The sequence below is a fragment of the Apaloderma vittatum genome, unplaced genomic scaffold (genome assembly GCF_000703405.1).
Source record: "Apaloderma vittatum isolate BGI_N311 unplaced genomic scaffold, ASM70340v1 scaffold16118, whole genome shotgun sequence".
NCBI classification, from domain to species: domain Eukaryota; kingdom Metazoa; phylum Chordata; class Aves; order Trogoniformes; family Trogonidae; genus Apaloderma; species Apaloderma vittatum.
The window spans coordinates 23,961-44,420 of record NW_009731359.1 but is presented as its reverse complement, the minus strand read 5'-3'; the positions used below and the strand labels follow the sequence as shown (position 1 = coordinate 44,420).

The 20,460-nt window shown below is 43.5% G+C and overlaps 1 protein-coding gene across 1 annotated transcript; it reads left to right on the top strand.

Moving 5' to 3' along the window:
- Nucleotides 1-619: 619 nt before the first annotated feature.
- LOC104278241 (chromosome unknown open reading frame, human C9orf72) lies at nucleotides 620-14,056 on the top strand. Its single transcript, XM_009875156.1, has 10 exons — nucleotides 620-1,102; nucleotides 4,002-4,061; nucleotides 4,960-5,055; nucleotides 5,660-5,724; nucleotides 10,158-10,230; nucleotides 11,888-12,004; nucleotides 12,355-12,590; nucleotides 13,095-13,152; nucleotides 13,670-13,779; nucleotides 13,870-14,056. Exons 1-10 carry the CDS (start codon nucleotides 659-661, stop codon nucleotides 14,054-14,056), a joined length of 1,446 nt encoding a protein of 481 aa, XP_009873458.1. The 5' UTR covers nucleotides 620-658.
- Nucleotides 14,057-20,460: the final 6,404 nt, after the last annotated feature.

The window sequence follows — 20,460 nt, the reverse complement described above, 5'->3', positions numbered from 1 at the left end:
CCCCGGGGTAAAACTGCACAAAGGGGAAGCTGAGCTCTGCTCACGGAGAGGTTTCCTCTGCATAAACGTGCTTCAGCTTCTGGAGTCCCCACCCTGGGCTGAATTTTTTCCTAGGACTTTTCTCCTTGACGTGACTCCGGCTTAGCTTTTAGGGGAGGTGAGACTTGCTGTGATCTTCTGCAGCCCCATCGGGACGGGGAAGCCGTGGAGTTGTCGGAAGCTGCTGGGGGAGCTGTTTGTTAATTTGGGTCTGTGCACTGTGGAGAGTTTTTGCGCCAATACCTTCTGTAAAGCACTGAGCATTTGTCCCGTATTGCCGCACCCTGCTTGTCACCAGGGCGGAAAGGATGTGTTTATGGTTTTCTGACACGAGTTGGGTGTTGTGCGGGCTCGCCATCCCTGTGCAGTGAGTCAGGGCTGTGTGAGGTCTGACTGACTCATGGTTCTCAAGCGTGCTGTTTCGTTTTGTGGAAGGTACACAAGCATGCTTCCTTCTTGAATGAAGTCTACAATGAAATCTTGGGTGCAGTAGTTAGGTTGCCCTATTTGGAAACAAGATGGTAATGAGTGCTGGTCTAATTTTTGTGGGTTTTCCCTGCTTTAACTTTTTTTTAGGTAATGTAAGCATTTCAAGTTCCGCACAAGAGAGGAAGCAGGCATGTCAGCTCTTTGTCCACCGCCGTCTCCTGCAGTTGCTAAAACAGAGATCTCTTTGAACGGCGAGTCGCCTTTATTAGCTGCCACTTTCGCTTACTGGGACAACATTCTTGGCCCCCGAGTGCGACATATCTGGGCCCCAAAGACGGAGCAGGTGCTTCTCAGTGACGGTGAAATCACTTTTCTTGCTAACCACACCCTGAACGGAGAAATACTTCGGAACGCAGAAAGCGGTGCCATAGATGTGAAGTTCTTCGTCTTGGCAGAAAAAAGGGTGATCATTGTGTCATTAATCTTTGATGGGAACTGGAACGGAGACCGAAGCACGTACGGACTGTCCATTATACTGCCACAAAGCGAACTTGGCTTCTACCTCCCGCTTCACAGAGTGTGCGTGGACAGGCTGACACACATCATAAGGAAGGGAAGAATATGGATGCACAAGGTAGGTTTATTGCTAATTACTAAAAGCAGTCATCCAAGTTCTCTTGAGCAAAAGCAAGAATTAAGCTTCTGTGACACCTGCTCTGTAGCAGTCCCAACACAGGAACTCAGAGGAGGCTGGCCTCTCTGTCATTGTACAGTTTGGGGGGTTAAAAGCTATCAGTGTGTCAGCAAACTCGAGCTTTTTGGTTCTGTGGTTTGTCTGTTAATGTGATGTAACCTCCAGTAGGCTCTCTAGGTGAAGTACATATCCTGTACAATTTTTCATTTCTACGAATTTGATATAAATTGTTGCTATGAACAGCAGTAATTAGTGTATTGAAGCTGATTTCTCTGCTGAGGTCCAGAAAAGGCAACTAAATGCAATTAATGTTGTTACAGTTTTATTTTTTTAAAAAAGGATATCAACGAAATGTCTGGCAAGTGTTTAATTGTGTAAAACTAGTGGCAGAACCACAAAAATACCTCCACTTTCATCTAAATATTAACACTTTTGAAATTCAGAAAGGAAAGCATGCTAAATTTTTCTGAAGAATTGCAACTCCTAACTTTGGGTAGATGATGCATGTTTCCATAATAAGTGAAAATTGGTATGTGTTTTTATTTAAAACAAATAGTATTCTAATAATAAAAATTAAAATCTCTGTCCTCTCCATGGGGTGCAGCTTGTCCTAGAGCAGCAGGTTGCGTGTCAGCTGTGACATGTGTGGCTGGTATGTGTTTGTCTGACAAAAGTCTTTTGTTCCTCTTCTGTTTTGAGACTTCTGGTCGACACGCTGTGAACTTCCTTTTGAGTGCTCTTATCTGAAAGAATTAAGATGCCAGAAATAATGAGCCGATGTTAATTTCCATGGAGTTCATTTCGTTTTTGCTACACAGACTCTGTTGATTTTTGTTGTGTGGCCTGGTGGTGGCTGGCAGTGTTTCCCATCACACGGACCCATGATGCTTCTGGGATTTGTTTTTCAGAGGGAGAATAGGATATAAAGTTGGTTTTCAATATATTAGAAACACAACTGTTTCATTCCTCATCCTCTAAAAGCACGCTAGATGTTTGCACTTTTGACATAAGCGAATGGTGTTTCGTGTTCTCAATGACCTTGCTTCTCTGTCATTTAGTGTCCTCTGCACCAACCTGTAATGCAAGTGGTCAAGTCAGAATTTTCCATCATTATTAACTGTAGTACGTCTTCTCTCTTTTTCGACATTGGTCCATGTTGATATGTTTCCGTGGTTAAAATAGCCTTCAAGTGAAGAAAATGTTTTCTTCTGATTTTCTCAGAAATTAGAACTGAGCTGGTTAAGACAGGGATAGTTTCTGAATTAGTCATTTATTGTCTTCTATTTATTTTTTTGGAGGAAGATCAAAGATTCCTGCATATTTCTGCAGCGTTGCCTGGAAGAGAAAAAACTGCTTTGAAAGAGAATTTAGGCACAAGTTGCAGAATGGTAACACTGAGTTAAAACAGACTCGGTCTGTAGGTTACTTGTTGAGGTGGTTCAGCAACCGTGGCTACCACAGAACACAAACTTGTATCTGAAAGAAGCTGTGTGTCTGTTCTGAAATTCCAGCTGTCGTGAGCTCTGTGTAGAGCCAGACAGGAGCTCCTGCTAGATTTTAGAGGCCTGAGCTGAAGGACAAGGAGAAACACAGAGCAGTGCTGAGCTTGTCAGAGGCAGAGAATCAGCTCCAAGCAAGTCGTCGCTGTGGAACTGGAAACCTCTTGCTTCAGCTTTATATTTGAGGTGTTTGGTTTTCAGCAGTTATAGTTCTAAAGAAAATAATTTCGAAGAAGTGTTTAAAGGAAGTGTTACACCATTTGTTCAGCCTTTTCCTCATGACGACTGACTTCTTGTAAAGCCAAAGACCCTCGTTGTCAAGGATGTCTCACTTCACTGACACTAAATTCAGGAATGAAGGTGCCCCGAAGGAATCCGCCTCATTCCATTTTTTTTCCCCACAGATGCTTCTTTTAGATACTTAGACAAGTTTTATTCCTGTTTTAGGGCTGTAGCGTGTTCCCTATTCATCTGCTCAAAAAAAGTTATATTAAACTCTTTTCCCACTCGATCAGCTTTGAGTAGTTCATTCACAGGAAGCTGATGAATCATCAATAAAAATGCAAAAACCTGTCAGCATCTCACAAAAGATATCATTAATTCTTGCAGCATCTTCATTTTTTTGTGTATTGTACTGATTGTTCCAGCAATGGATGCTGAATTCTCTTTGTGGATAACAACTTGATTCTGTTGTACGTTGCATTTCAAATGCAGTTTACTCCTCTGCTGCTTACGAGTCTGTTTTGAGAACTTTGTCCAGTCTCTGGTACATTGTATTTTGTGTATTTCGAGTTTTCATATATCCTGTACTTGATCATAAAACAATGTTTGAAGAATTTTCAGTGTCTGAAGACGCGGGAGAAAGAGGAAAAAAAAAAAGTCCTGTTTTTCCAACCCTCCCCATACAAGTGATTTTTCTTATTCTGGATTTCTCATTTTTCTCTTTTTACGTCAAGAACCATCAGTCTGTATGTTGTCCATTTGAAAATAAAAATCCATCCATAAAGGAATTATGCACCATGACCTGATCATTTGGCATTTTCCTGATCTGTAATGAAGAAACTGAATGTTTTGTCATTGCCATCACACCCTCCCTTTCCTGCTGCTCCTGCCCAGGCGCGTGAGAGGTTTGATGGGGCGAGAGCAGGGAGCGTTGGTCTGTTTGAAATGACATCGCTTCCCGCTGATGTCAGCTCTCTAAAACGAAAAAAGGCTTGAACGTCACAATTTGAATCTCAGAAGCGTGACTCCACAGGGAAGAAACTTCCCTTTGACTGTTGTGTGCGTACGTGTGTAAACCGGTGCCAGAGCGTTGACGTTTCACTGCTTCTCTTGCTCAGGAGAGGCAAGAACATCTCCAGAAGATTGTCTTGGAAGGCGCAGAGAGAGTGGAGGATCAGGTAAGGGCCATCTGACTGATGTGTAGGCCACACTGCCGTCACAGGACTCTTTACCTGCGTCTGGCGACTGTGGAAGTCGGTGCTGCTGAATTTTTGGGATCCAGGAAGATGCTTTGAAGTGGCCGATGACCTGCCCTGCAAAGGAGGCAAAGTGTCTGAAGATAGGAAGCTGTGAAGAAGTTGAAAGGAATTATGTGTCATCCTTTTATGGGTAAAGTGGAAATCTATGAAGAATATTACCTTTCAGAAAAGGAAAGTCGTGTACTTGAACTTGGAGCTCTGTAAAGGTAGTACCTTCCATAGATTCGTGCTCAGCCCCTGCCAAGGATGGTTTCTCACTAGGTTGTCACCTTTTCGAGTCACAGAGACACATGGAGTCTGTTGTGGTGGAATGTGGTTGGAAACCTGGTGGGCTAGACTGTGTAAAGAATTTCGTTTCTGAAAATGTAAATATGAAATTGTGGGTGTAGTTTCTTGTGATAGATAAGTAAGTAATTTTGTGTGTTAATAACTCCTATGCCTGATTTTGTTTTCCTTCCTTTGTTACAACATCAGACTTGGATCTGGAATGCTCAAGAGTAGTTGCACATAGTGTGGTATAATCGGGTTATATCACTCCAAATACTTCTTTTCTAGGCCAGTCATACTGATCATGAAAATTAGTATAGGAGCCCAGAAATATATTTTAGACATGCTGAGAAGCAAAATGTGTGTTTCTTGTTTATAATTATTAATAGACAAAGCTCCAGACATCAACACATCAATTTCCACTCATACCACACTTCCAAACAATAGGAAGTTACAGATACTTTGCACGTGATATTGCAAGTTCCTGTTTGTAGTGACTTCTAATGCTGCAAAATGTGCTTTTGCTTCATGCATTTTATTTGTTGTGCAGGGCCAGAGCATCATTCCCATGCTGACAGGAGAAGTAATTCCTGTAATGGAACTCCTTTCATCTATGAAATCACACAGCGTTCCAGAAGAAATAGATGTAAGTCCATGTGTTCTTTGCATTCTGAATAAAAAAAGGGGCTTTGGCACTCTGGTTCAGTGCCCCCTTTGACAGACAAAACCCCACAGTTGTCACAAATTCTTGTTCACTTCAGTTGTTTCACACCAGGTTCTCCCAATGGTCGTTTCAGTAAATACAGCATTGGCAGTGACTTTGTGGTCAGCACTTCATAAACTTGACTGTACGGGGTGAGACCATTTTTAAGAATGGGGTGGAAATGCTGTTTGGTGCAAATTAGAATGAACAGGGAGGTAAATGGCTTTCAGCATGGTTTAAAGAAGCACAAGTGATCTCACATGCACAAATTTCAAAGCATTCTGGACAAGGTTATAGGAAAAAATCACTGGGAGGAGTCTGACTTCTGACTGGTGGCAAATGTTTAATAATTGAGGGACTTTCTCATTCCCAGAATGCTTTGGCTGAAATCAGAGTCTTTGTAAAATTGCACTTTTTGGGGCATTTTTGCAGCCTACCTTAAATAATTCCTAAACAGTTGCCAGATATCATTAAAAACAAAACTCAATTAATTGGAAGGTGTTGCAGATGTTTGTCTGACCTTTGTTTGTATTTACTTGCCTTTCAGATAAGTGACACAGTGCTAAACGATGATGACATTGGGGATAGTTGTCACGAAGGCTTTCTCCTCAAGTATGAATTTCATTTCTGATGTATACTAAAGTGTTTTACAGTTGCGTGTGCATATATACATACATGCACTTATATATATGTATGTGCATGAGAATGGCGGGAAGATTTTTTTTCTATAAAATGCTGTAGATGTCTTTTTAGAAGAATGACTCCAGGCCGATATCTGTATTTCTGTAGATGATTGTTACAGACTCGTTTGCCTGATAATAGAATTCCTATAAAATACAATTTTTCTTGGATATTTACGTTTAATTTTATGAGGATATAAGTCAAATACTTGCATTTTTATGAAAAGCCAAAAAGATCTGGGTTATATTTTCTCCATAAACTATGAATAAGAATCCTTGATAGTATGGCATGGAGAACGCTTTTGATTAAATTGGGTATTTCTCTTTTTCTCCCTGTTCTAAATGTATAAATGGAAATAGTTGCACTCAGGAGCAACTTACTCTCTTCTTGTGGGAAAGTCTATTTCATAGATTTGAGTTTATTATCATCTCTGGATGTTCTGAAACTGTGTTCATTTAAGTAGTGCTTGGTGCCATTTATACAGCATCACATGCTCTCCGTACTACAGAAATTCACGTGTTAAATCAACTAATTCTTTGTGATAGTGTAGTATTTAGTTGCACAGAGAATTTGGGAAGTAACTGGATATCCTGGAAGGAGTTATTGTAAACAGCCAGAGCCATTGGTCCTACCATGATGAGCTATTCTCAGGACAGGTGGAGTTTTATTGGGCAGATATTGAGAACCGTGGACTGGTTTGGATTGGAAGGGGCCTCTAAAGGCCATCTAGTCCAACCCCCTGCAGTGAGCAGGGACATCTTCAACCAGATCAGGTTGCTCAAAGCCCTCTTCAGCCTGACCTTGAATTAATTTCCAGGGATGAGGCTTCTATCACCTCCCTGGCAACCTGTTCCAGTGTTTCACCACCCTCCTTGTAGAAGTTATGTTCCTGATATCTAGCTGGAATCTACACTCTTTAAATTCGTTACCCCTTGCCATATCACTACCAGCCTTGCTCAGAAGTCTGTCTTTGTCTTTCTTATAGGCCCCTTTAAGTATTTAAAGGCCACAGTAAAGTGTCCCCAGAGCCTTCTCTCCACCAGGCTGAACAACCCCAATGCTCTCAGCCTGTCCTCCTAGGAGAGCTGCTCCAACCCTCTGATCATTTTTGTATCCTCCTCTGGACCCGCTCCAACAGATCTGTGTCTTTCCTGTGTTGGGGGCTCCACAGCTTGGCATGGCACTGCAGGGGGGTCTCACCAGAGCAGAGCAGAGGGGCAGAGTCACCCCTCTCACCCTGCTGCCCACACTGCCTTGATGCAGCCCAGCACTCTGGGCTGTGAGTCTGCATTGTCGGCTCATGTCCAGCTTTTTGTCCACCAGTGTCCTCAAGTCCTTTTCTACAGGACTGCTCTTTATTGCTTCATCCCCCAGCCTGTACTGATAATGAAGATTTTCCTGACCCAGGTGCGGGACCTTGCACTTGGCCTTGTTGAACCTTGTGAGGTTCATGTCGATCCACTTGAGCTTGTCCACGTCTCTCTGGATGGCATCCCATCCCATTCCATCCCTCTGGCATGTCAACTGCACCACTAACTTGATGTCATCTGCAAACTTGCTGAGCCTGTCGTGTCCAAAGTAGTCTTTTCATCCACCAGTATCCCCAAGTCCTTCTCTGCAGGGCAACTTTCAGTCCACTTATCCTGAGCCTGTGTTGGTACCAGAGGTTGCCCTGATGTGGGTCCAGAACCTCACACTTGGCCTTGATGGACTTCATGAGGCTTTTACCTGCCCACCTTTCAGGCCTGTCAAGGTCCCTCTGCAGGGCATCCTTTCCCTCCAGCTGTGAACTGCATCACTCAGCTTGGTGTCATCTGAAAAATTCCTGTGGGGATACTTTGATCCTACTGGCTGTCATTGATGGAGATATTGGACAGCACTGGTCCCAGTACAGACCGCTGGGGGACACCACTTGTCACTGGTCTCTGTCTGGACAATTGAGCCATTGACCACTGCCCCCCGAATGTGGCCATCCAACCAGTTCTTCAGCCATGAACAGTTCGCCCATCAAATCCTGTCTCCAATTTCAGAAAAGGATGATGCGGGAGCCAGTGACAAAGACCTTGCAGAGATCCAGACAGAGGCCGTCGATAGCTCTTCCTTTGTTCACTGATGCACTCGCTGCATGGTAGGAAGGCTCTGGGTTCATCAGGCAGGACTTGCCACCTTGCCCCTGTAAAGCCACACTGATTGTCTCAGATCACTTCCACGTGTCTTAGCAGAGCTTCTGGGAGGATCTGTTCCGTGATGTTCCTGGTCACAGAGGGGCAGCTGAGAGGTCAGTAGTTCTCAGGGTCGTGCTTTCTACCCTTTTTAAAAATGGGTGCAATGTTTCCCTTCTTCCTGTCCCCAGGGACTTCACTTGACTGCCCTGACTTTCCAAATATCATGGAGAGTGGCTTGGCCGCTACATCAGCCCATTCCCTCGGGGCTCTGGGGTGCATCTCATCAGATCCCATTGACTTGTGTATGTTGGGGTTCCTCAGGGGTCACAAACCTGATCTTTTCAGCTTATTCTTTCTGAGCTTTCCCAGATGCCCCTCAGCCTTTCCGCTTCCTCTTGCAGCTCTGCCAAGAGGGTGAGCAGATCCTCACCCCAGTCACCCTGCGGCACCTCTTGCCGCTGCTGCTGCCTGTCACCAGGGATAGCCCTGGTGCTCACTGCAGCCAAGCGCTGGGTGGCTGCATCCTCTCCTGGGAGCTCTGCCTGGATTACCACGTCCTTTCTACCCTGCACAGAGCTTTCTGCCAGCTCCGTCTGAGAGGGTGATGACCACCAGCTGAACTCACTTCTGGAGCTGGCAGAGCCCAGCGCTCCCTGCCCCACGCCCTCTGCCTGCTCTGTTTGCTGCAGCGCTCCCCAGGCCACTGTTTGTATCTGAGAGGTTGTTGCAGCTGCCCAGGTAATGGCCAGGCTTCGCCAGTGCCTCCTGCCAGAGCTGGCAGCTCCTGGGGCTCTGTGCAGGTGACTCCCAACCTGTCAGTGGTTCAGGCTGGGCTGGCCGTGAGCACTGACAGATGCTCTCTAAGCCCTCTCTCTCCCCAAGCGGGAAGGGAAGTGGAATGAGGCAGAACGACTTAGAGACTTAAAAAGAAAACTAAACAGCTCTAATAAAACAATAATGAAAAACCCCGACTGTATACATATATTATACAAAATCAGTATCAAACCTTACTTCCTCCCTGATACAATCCCCAGTGGTGCTGCAGAGTGGGCGGCACCGGGCGCAGCGGCAGAGAGGAACCAGGCACAGGAGCTGGATTCAGGTGCTCGTAGAATGGAATCAAAGGCAGGAGGTCAGATGGAGTCCTCGGACACCAGCCATTGCAGAAGAGGGCTTTATCCCTGTGATCCCTCAGCTTTACACTGAATATGATGTACATGGAATGGAGTACTCTTGTTGGTCACCTGGCCTGTCTGTTACCCCCCGGAGGTGCCACCTTTTACTTCCTTGTGACCCCTCCTACTTCCCGGCCCCCCGAGCGTGGCACACAGAGCCAGCAGTGGCCTTGGTCACTATAGGAATAAATATCAGCCAGAGCCTTTCTGCGTCCCAGACCTTGGTAGGAACTGTACACATCAAATACTCTCAGTGCCAGTAGCAGAGACTGCCTGACAGAGCATGCTGTTAACCTGGAAAGTGTCCTAGAAAACACCGACCAGAATTAGTTCTGTTTAGCCCAAAGCAGGACACAGCCTCAGAAGAAAGAACCCAGTGCCCCCTGGTACCTGCCACTGCCCCGCGGGCCGGAGCAGATCCTGTCAGGGACTGGGTAGAGCATGAGGTGTCAGCCGCCTTTTCTGGACAGCTCTTCTCCCTGGAGGTCTCATCCTGAAGAGAAGTTGTCCATTCACGTCCATATGTCTGCGTTTTAAGTTTTCTGCAAGGCCGATCAGCTCGTCTAGGTTCAGTTTCCAAGTCTTAAATGCAGATTTGTACATGAATTGAATAAAAATTATGTCCAACTAAATAACCTGTCTGTCAACCACATCAACCTCTAAAATAAGCAGTTATGCTCTCTCGGTAGCTTCTAAATGAAACTCTGCGTCTGTTTCTGCCCCAAAGGATGAGTTTGTACCTAGTCAAATGGCCTTAAATTTACCTTTCAATATACTTAATAAAACAAATAGCAGCAGGTCCACTTGTAGAATTTCAGAGTCCTGTCTCTTCTAGTCCTTATCAATTACAGATGTTTATTACAGCAATTTAACCACATAAAACGCATCCTTTAGTAAGAGAGCGTGCGTGTACTTTTCTGTATTCACACATAGTGCAGATTTTTTTTTCACTGGTCTGTAGAAGTTCTAGAGTATCTAGACTTTTTGATTAAATGTATCGACCTGTGTGGTTTTTTATTTGCAGTGCAATTAGCTCACACCTGCAGACCTGCGGCTGTTCTGTCGTTGTAGGAAGCAGTGCAGAAAAAGTTAACAAGGTAACACCCTTTCTAATAAACCAAACTTAAATGTTGATTAGTGTTAGTGTGTTACTTCGAACAGTTTATCTGTGTACATACTTGAGTTTGGAGAAGAAATACTGATGTCTGACTTTCTTACTTCACCTGGTTGGTCTAGCAGTTGATAATTCTGCCCGAAAATTACCTTATCAGTTGTATTCTGGCAACTGTAAGGAGACGAAGGTGTTTAATTTAATTTATACTGTGTATAAACAAGTAGTAAATGAGTCCGACCTTTTAGTGGTTTTAGCTCAAACCAGGACACAGCTCTGGAAGCACTCACCAGCGTTAGTTGTGCCTCCTGGCAGGGAGGAGTGCAACATCACTGTGCTCTGTTTGGCAGGAAAAAAGGTCACCTCCCTTGAAAGCTGTCATTTCACAACAGGAAAATAATTACATTTTTGTGGTAAACAATTCTTTTTTCCCATGCTGTTATTTTTTTTAACTCTCTTGTCAAGCTTGCTGTGAAATACTAAATTTAAACCAATATGAAACAATCACCATTACTGCTTTTAGTCTGATATTTTGGTGCAAATGGAGTTTCTCGATGCTTATTTTAAGCTTGCTCAACATGGGAAGGAAAGATCAAATTAGGATGTTTTCCTTATTCAGTAGTTTTTTTTGTATACAGCTTTTTTTTTATTAAACCAAAATGCTAGTTTCAGATAAATAAAAAGCAATTACTGGAAGGAATACACTTGTGTTTTCTGTCCATGGAAATATTTCTTAAAGCTCATTTCTTTTTAGCTTAGTGCAATGGATCAGCATTTTGTTCAGAGAGATTTCCTTTTGACTTGCGTTTAATTAGGGTGTAATTCCGTCCCTTCTAATAAAGCCACTGAAGTTAATTTTCAGTTAGGATATTCAGAGACAAATCATGAAGAAAATGTTGTCTTTTTTGTGAGAAGATGTATTTCATCAGATGAATTTCCTCTCTACAGTGGTGATGTGCAGAAGTGGTGTGTTCAGGTAATTTCATTTTCTGATAGGGAGTGTTTTTGTGTGTCAGGCTTTTCTGCCTAATTATGTTTTTAATTGTCAGGTAGTAATTATTGAGTTCTGGTTTATTTTGTAAGACTCAGACCTTCCTTTGAGGAAAACCTCATCTTGCTTCCTGAAGTCGATGCTCTTTTTGATAAACTGAGGAATGTATCTGTGTGGATTCCTTCAATGTGAGATTAAAAAATACAAGCAATTAGCCTGCTGAATATAGTGTGTATTAATTGTAGACTATACATGTTATATATTATGCATTTTAAGGGCTCCTTGCTGCAGTGAAGTGTAATAGTCTTTCTAAAAAAATTGAGGCACCTTTAGTAAACCCATGTTTTGAAATAAGCAGCTTGCCGTGCCTTCTAAAAATTGGGGCGGGGAGGAATGCGTTGCTCTGTGTGTATTGGCACCTCTGATCAAATGAACAGTAAGTGCTGGTACGTAAAAATAATCACAAGCAGGAGTAGAACTGGAGAAAAGAAAATTCTCAGTTGCTAGCTGAAGCAGTTAGCCACAGTTAATAAGCGTGAAAACTTCTTTTATTCGCCATTTGACGTGCCCAATGCTTTCCAGTCAGAAAATGCATTTGGAGATCAGTTTGCTTCTTACATTTTCCTGTTTTTCAAAACTTCCTTTAATGCAGATCGTGAGAACGTTGTGCCTGTTCCTCACACCATCAGAGCGGAAGTGTTCCAGGCTCTGCAGAAGTGAGTCTTCCTTCAAATATGAGTCGGGACTTTTTGTTCAAGGTTTACTCAAAGTAAGTACATTCAGGGAAGTTCTGTTCTTCTACAGTTTAAGAGCATTCTTCAAAGTAAACGTGTGTGCGTGTGACGTGCCCGCATGGACCCACATTCGTGTTCAAAGAAACGTGTCACCTTCCCTCGACTCCTTTCTGGCACCGTGGCTTTCCTTGTAGCTGTCTGCGTGTCAGAATTCCAGCCTGAAGTGCCAGTCTTTCTCCGACACATCTCTCAAACAAAACCCATCAAAACGAACGAGATTTAAAGTTTAGACGTGATGTTTTGGTAATGTTTTATTCCAATATAGCTTTGTTGTTGTTTTTTTTTTAAGAAGTGACTGGAAGAATAATTTTTTTCACTACAACAGGACGCGACAGGAAGCTTCGTGTTGCCCTTCCGCCAGGTGATGTATGCTCCGTACCCGACCACGCACATCGACGTGGATGTCAACACGGTGAAGCAGATGCCCCCGTGTCACGAGCACATCTACAACCAGCGGCGGTACATGAGGTCTGAGCTGACAGCGTTCTGGAGAGCTAATTCAGATGAGGAAATGTCTCAAGACCGGATTATCTACACTGACGAGAGCTTCACACCTGACCTGTACGTGCTCCCACATCTTTCAGAGTTACTTGTTTTGGGGCAGGAAAGTAAAGCATAAAAACACAATTCCTTACACAGTATGTGAGGATTTTTTGCTTTTGAGAAGCTGCTTTCAGCTCTGGTAGTTGTGTTCATTTTGGAGGAATTTACCAGTTCTGTTCATAGTTTTTTTATATTAAATATTACCAAAACTCATTTTCAGTGATGCTTCTGACCATGTTACGTTAATTTTGTTGCCTGTTTTATTTAGGAGTATAACAGAGCTGAGTGTATTTGACAGGGCACAATGGTTTTCCTAGTTTAGTTCATTTAATCTGAAGCTTTTGCTTTAATAATCTGTATGAGCTTCAAAAATAGCAGAATCATAATTCACTAAAATTTTGAAATCACTTTTAATTTCTGCCAGATTGCAAACAGTGATGGTATTGCTGTGCATAGCTGTTGGGCCCTGAAGTGTCCCTTCGTGGCATTCCCTCATGTGTTTGTTTTCTCTCTTTTCCACAGAAATGTCTTTCAAGACATCCTGCATCGAGACACATTAGTGAAAGCTTTCCTGGATCAGGTAATTGTTGCTTTTTCAGAAAGAGCTAAAGTACTTTGAGCGCTAGCATCATGTAACGCAACGTGAAGAGGCAGTTTGTTGGCTCGGTAGCTCTTTCTCATACTAGTGCTGGGATTCTTTGGTGTGTAACTAGAGAGAAAAATGTTTATCTTGTTTTTAGGATTAATACAGCTCCTTCTTACAACACACAATTTCTACTGCTGTGCAACAGTGTCCACAACTATAGTATTGATAAAGCTACCTGACTTGGATTAAATTCAGATCATTTTAAACCAGAAGATAACATTTTATCCAAACAGAGTTGTACAACAGCCTAATTTTTGCTAGCTGCATCTGAGCAGCTGGTAACGTCAGGAAAAATACCAAGTATATCTGCCAATCTGCTGCTAATGCTCCTGCTGTGCTATAACTGAGGCTGCGTTATGTGTGTGTCCAATGTTTCTTTATATTCTACTTTTTTTAAAATGATCCTTGGATTTCCACATCTGCTTAGTTTTCTGGTGTATTTTTTAAACAGATCTTCCACCTGAAGCCTGGCTTGTCTCTAAGGAGAACCTTCCTGGCACAGTTTCTGCTCGTCCTTCACAGAAAAGCCTTAACTCTCATAAAATACATCGAGGACGACACGTAAGTGAACAGACAACGTACGGTGGGGCAGGCCTGGAGAAACTTCCCCTGATCTTTTTTTTTACAACGCTCTCTTTTATTTTCTTGCAGTCAGAAAGGGAAAAAACCTTTCAAGTCTCTTCGTAGCTTAAAGATAGATCTTGACCTGACCGCAGAGGGCGACCTCAACATCGTCATGGCTTTGGCGGAGAAGATGAAGCCGGGTCTGCACTCCTTCATCTTCAGCAGGCCCTTCTACACCAGCGTGCAGGAGCGGGACATGCTCATGACCTTCTGAGGTTCTCCTCCGCAGGCTCTTGCATGGCACGAAAAGACGTCTGTCGCTGTGGCCACCACACCTGTGACAATGACTGACCTGGTGGGTGGTGCAGCACCAGGAGCACAGAAGCGCCGCTGTCCCTCTGTCCGTCTGTCCAAAGCAGGAGGGCGGCTGGTTAGAGGGAGTATCAGCTCAGCCAGACAAGCATGATTTTAATGAACCCATGTCTTCTGCGTGATTTTTTTAATGATAAATGTTGCCTGATGTTCCTTTGCATCATGGCCTGAGTCTATGAATTTGAGTGTCTTTTGGTGCACGATAAAGGCAAGCGTTTTAATTCTCTTTCCCCAGAGACTCCCTTCAGGTGTGTGTCAGTTTTACCCTGTTCTCCTGTGTCAGCATTTTTAGTGTTTCCACAGAAAACAGCACGCATGTCCTCTGTCATGCTGGAGGCTGCAGAATGGGGATCCTTCCAAGACTTTCCAAGTCTCTAAAAGCGGTGTTTTTATGTGTGTGACACAAATGTGGAATGTGTCTTCCCATCAACTTTTTTAACACAACGTTCTCCTTCATTTCCTGGTTGATGTGTTACCTCGAAATCAGTGGCATGTCTGCACACCATGTTACTGTATTTCTTCTCTTTTTGGGCAAACATAGGAGTATATTGATGTCATATTTCGGCACAACCTCATAACTCGATGTGCACTGTGAAAGAGCTGCACTGGTGATAGGAGAAGCCACAGTTCCTTCATTGCTTAAATTGTTTATAACACGTCTGGGTGAGCAGGCGTCTGTTTTCGAGGTACCTTTTTAGTGTCTCTTTCATGCAGAAAGGCATGAAAATTAACAAAACCACAACTTTTCATAAAATGTCAATCGTTTGGATTTTAAAAAGGAATACTGCTCCTTGCTTAAATGTCCAGAATTACTTGACATTTCCTAAAAGGCAGAGATGCACAATTAAATATTTAGATCTTCAGAAAGATGTAGAATTAAAGTGCCAGCTGCACACCATTTTTATTTGCCTTTTGTGACATATGTGCGGGTACGCACATTTCGTGTGGCTGTAGTTTTTCTGCACAGGTACGTAGGGCTCCTTCAGTTGGCTGAGAGAACCTGTCACAGTTTTCCTGACGTGCTGCTTGTGCTGAGGTTCTGTCTTCCCGCTGTTGGTATTTCTTTTTTCATTTTTAATCAATCCATCTGTTGGAAAAGAGATTGTGCTAATTTTTTACTTTTCTGTCTAAGACTGTGAAAAAATGTAATAAACTCTGCTGAAACTTCTAACACAGAACTTGTGTTGAACTCCACAGAGCTTTAAATGTGCTCATGAACTTAATCTCTTTGGCTGGGTGGAAACTTAATGTCGACACTAAAAGTGGAGCTGTGTCTGTTTCCTGAAGATGCCGTCACATTGTGAAATTGGTAAAAGCTGGAAACTTTCTCAGCTGCTGCTTTTGTTGCACACCTGTCACAGAAGTGTAGGATGTACAGCGAAGTAAGTTATTAAATTCATCTGCATGTTGTTCTGTAAATCTTGCTCAGGAAACAAAGCATTCTAATAAAATTAATGCATAATTTTTGACTTGACTTGCTGCTGATTTTTTTCACAGTGTTTCCGTTCTGTGTCTGATAGAAACATAATCTTTTATTCCTTGAAATAAAGAGGAAACCTCTTTCCTTCTTGTTTAACTAAAAATTATACTGAGGTGATGAATCGTAGACCATCACTGATAGAGAACCATGTTCCTGTGTCCCGGTGTTTTGGTTAAAGAGACTTATTTCATGCTGAGACTCCTGTGCCTCTCGTCTGCTCAGGTTTTAGCCTTTGCTTTTAAAAAGTTTTAATCCCACATGTGACAATTTAGAAATGCTTTAGGGAGGTTGCTGATGCCGGGCCATCAGGGGACACCTTTGCTGAGCGCTGCAGCTCCTCGCAGCTCAGGGAACAAGGCGGCTTCATTTCTGACCCCGGGATGGGGAAGGGCAGCAACGTGTCAAAGCATTTTCAGTGGCGCCTTCTTCCTGCTCTGCAGAGCTGGGCTCCGCGGCTTTAAAGGTCTTGGCCACGCCCCCATGCAGTAACCACGCCCCTGGCATGGCCCATGCGCCACCCCCTGGCATGTGGCCACGCCCCCTGAAAAGCTCTTTGGGGGTCTCTATGGGGGTTTTTGGGAAGCTCCACCCCTCCTTGTGCTGTCTTTTGACCCGTTTTTGAGACTTCTTACCCATTTTTGAGGGGTTTCAACCTATTTTTAAGGGTTTTTTGCTGATATTTGAGGGGGTTTTACCCATTTTTGAAGAGTTTTCTCCCATTTTTGATTCCCCCCCCCTTTTAAGGGTTTTTTATCTATTTTAAGGGGTTTTTTACACATTTTTAATGTGTTTTTACCTATTTTCAAGAAGTTTTACTGACTTTTAAGGGTTTTTTACCCATTTTTTCTGCATTTTCTACCATAGATGGGAGCTGGGACCCACGGATGTGGGGCCGGGACCCACAGATGGGAGCTGAGACCCATAGATGGGGGCTGAGACCCATAGATGGGGGGCTGAGACCCATCGATGTATGGCTGTCACCTGTAGATGTGGAGCTGGGACACATAGATGTGGGGCTAGGACCCATAGGTGGAGGCTGGGACCCATAGATGGGGCCTGGTATCCATAGGTGTGGGGCTGGGATCCATAGTTGTGGGCTGGAACCCATTGATGTGGGGGCTAGGACCCATAGATATGGGCTGGAACCCATGGATGTGGGGCTGGGACCTATAGATGTGGTGCTGGGACCCATAGGTGTGGGGCTGGCACTCATAGATATGGGCTGGAACCCATTGATGTGGGGCTGGGATCCATGGATGGGGGCTGTAACGCATTGATATGGGGCTGAGACCCGTAGATGGGGCCTGGGACCCATAGGTGTGGGGCTGGGACTCACCGATGTACAGCCACGTGTACACGAAACGTACTTGAGAAGCAGGAGCAGCGCTTTCACGCTGCAGAATAAGCCCATATCTCGAGGACCACATAAACAGGACAAGTAGGCGACTCTGAGCCTAGAAGACCTTTGTTGAACACGTTTGGTCTTAATGTTTTTTTTATAATTTAAAACAGTTTCTTTAAGGTTTATCTTCCTGAAAAGCCAAGGCAGCATGTGGATCAGTAATTCTGCGCTTTGACTCACGATCTATCACTTGTGTTAACCCCGTAGGCACAACCTGTAGAGAGCCGTGAACTCTCCCTTCCTCAGGCATAAAAACAACGAAAATTAAAGTTATTTCATATGAGTTGGATGCGGCGCGTCTCGTTCTGAATCTTTCGCGCCTGACGGATTTTGCACCAAGAGCTGGAAGCATCTGAAAATTGACAGACAACAGTTAGACCATAATATATTAATAAGAAAAGTCCTCTTCCTCCAGCTGCTTGCGCTGTGTTTTTCAGACAAAGTGCTGCGAGAAGAGGTTGAGAACTCACTGTCTCTTGCAGAGAGTGACAGTGGTGTGACAAGTAGCAATCGTTAGGGAGGAAAGCAATTCTTTCTATCTTTAAGTAAAACTATGTGGTGGTCAGAAACTTCTTAATCGTGACAGTGCACCCAGGAAAAATCGAAAATCCTTTCCTAAATGCCTGCGGATAGTACGGTTTGGCAGTTTGTAGTTCACAGTTTGTGATATTTACTGTCTGCACATTGTCACCCACGTCATCCGTGTGCGGCATGGAGACCGCATAATTTTGGTTCACAGCTGTGCTCATGAGCGAAAGTAAACTTCTAAATTAAAATGCTTTCCCGATCGTGGGTTCTTTTCTCATTTTACCCATATTCCTTTACAGAGAGATAAACCTGACCTATCCTGTGCAGGTACCTGAAGGGTTGGATAGTAAAGGTATCTATTTCTTCTACTATTTTAGCATTGTGTTGTGTTCCTTGCTTACTTGGCTTCCTGCCCCCTCCCTCCTCCTGTTGCTTCTTCTTTATTAAAGGGCAGATGTTTCTGCAAGGAACAGAGGAGGTGACATGACTGTTTTTCTACATCAAATAAAACACTTACCAGACTTTTCTTTTTTTCCCCTCTAAAGATGAATAAAGGGGAATAGAAAATTTAAAAACCGTATAATTCAGAACAAGAAATTAAGAGATCTGTGCACACCCAGCACCTCATGGCCTGGGAAATGCTGGGTATCAAATGAATCCTTCTGTTCCCTATCTTTGCCATGAGTGTGTTTTAGGCGGGGTTTTGTCCCCGTGTGGTTTGCTCGCAGAGCCAGAACCGAGAACGGTCTTTGAGGAACGAGTGGTCCCACGTGCTGGAGCACTGCGACCACTGGATGGCCGAGTGCCTCGTGGTGCTCTGAAAGTTGTTCTTCGCTGGGCTTATGGAAGCAGCTGTGTTAAGTGGGTTCAGCTGCGTTTTTTTTCTTCTGTTTAACTTCTTTATGGCATTAAATTTGGCAAGAAAACATTTTCTTTGTTCTTGTCCGTCGGATGTGCTGACACGAAGGAACTGGATCCCTGCTAAACTAAAGTGCCTGAAATAACTGTGACATAAAGGAGCCTGATGAAGGCAGGCAAGTGCACTTATAGCTTCATTGTAAAGATATAAAGAAAATAAATGAGGAGTTTGAGAAAGAGACGCACCAAAATTGCCAGGCAAATTGGGTGATACAAAACCTTATACATAAAGTGCTGCTCTGACCCATTAATCCAAATCTGCCTTTAACTGAAGCCCATCAGCGGGCAATTTCCTGTGGGCTCCGTAACTGCTAACTGCAGGTTTTCTGACCAGGTAACCCGTGACCTGAGAACATAGCGGGTGGTAAGAAATTATGGTAGTTCTTCCCTTTTGTTACTCAGGAGCAACTTCCTTGCTAGAAGAGGGTTTGGGCTGCAGGGAGGGGATGCCTGCTTTGTGGAAGTGCCTTTGCGAATCTTGACATTACCCTGTGCTGCCTCGCGTCCACGGTCACCTCTCTTACTGCCAAGCTCTTTGGGGACAAAGAGCACAGAGATTCGGGGGCCAAGCAGGGCAGAAGGCTTTGACAGCCTCGACCCTGACATGTCTTGAGAACCCCCAGGCTGCAGTGAATATTTTGGAATAGATTCTCCCCAAACTCAACTTTTCGTAGGAAAGAAATATTTATTTTTTTTTCCCAACAGACTGATGGAGAAGAAATATTACTAGAAATGCAGACGATTCCCAAGAGGACTTATGATTTTCTGGAGAAATAGAAAAGCAGGAGAGATGTTCCCTCATGAGGTGTCTGGCAGAAACGCCACAGATAAGAGGTGATTTTGATTTGGCCAGTGCAGTGCATGATGAACTCAAAATTTTTTTCAGCCCTGAGGTTTTGTGGTCGTACTGGTTGGCATGTCGCTAAGATCATCACTGAGCACCTGGTGTGCACAGCAGAAAGGAAACCTCCTACCAAGATTAGAGTTCCAGAATCTTTTTATCCTTACTCTGCATGTATGTTGTAAGAATGCAACATTCTTTTTGGCATTAATTTTTGCAAGTCATGAAATGAGATATCTTACACGATTGGAATAGACAATACATTTGATTTAAAGTTGTAACCTGCTTTTGTCTTCGTGATGACAATCACAGTCATTTAAATCTGTGTCATAAACCGGGCTCTGAGCTCTCTGTGGTGTTAATGAAGAGCAAAAATACTCAAATATAACTATAGCTTAGGTTATATCAGATTGTAATTTTAGGCTCGTGATTTACTCTTGTGATCTTCCCCAAATTCCAAACTAATCTTAAAATGAAGTGTCTGGGAACATCATCTACATATGCCTTATGCAAGAATTTAAAGGTGAATTTGTTAAATTATGATTGTTTTACAAGCATATCGAAAAGGAGGGTTGGACATAAACCAAAATTCCGCTATACTCTGGACATGAATTTCTTCTTTCAAAGTTTACCTGTTGAAAATTAAAAAAAAATAGTGTCTTTTCCTGTTCATAAATAAGCTGAACTTCAGTACAATATTATTTCAAAATGTGAAGGGAGGTGTGGATGGTATTGAGAGATGTGACTTTCATGCCTGTGGTCTTCTTGTTCACCATACCTCAACAGAACACTGGCTGACAGATTCTTATAAGAGTAGGAGACAGTAATAAATTAACTGTAAACATGTAATGTATAGCTGCTTATTTACAGGAAGAAAAATGTCACTGTATTGGGTCAGGCTGAGGTGGAGTCAATCTTCCTATAGCAGCTCTCTCAGTGCTGGTTGTTTTTGTTTTTCTCCTTGGAGTGGTAGCTAGAAGGGTGTTGATAGCACCCCAGTGTTTTGGCTACTGCTGAGCAGTGCTCACACAGCACCAAGGCTGTGGTTTTGTTTTTTTTCCAACGTTCCCCCAACAGTAGACTGGGGGTGGGTAACATCTTGGGAGGGGATACAGCCGGGCCAGCTGACCCAAACTG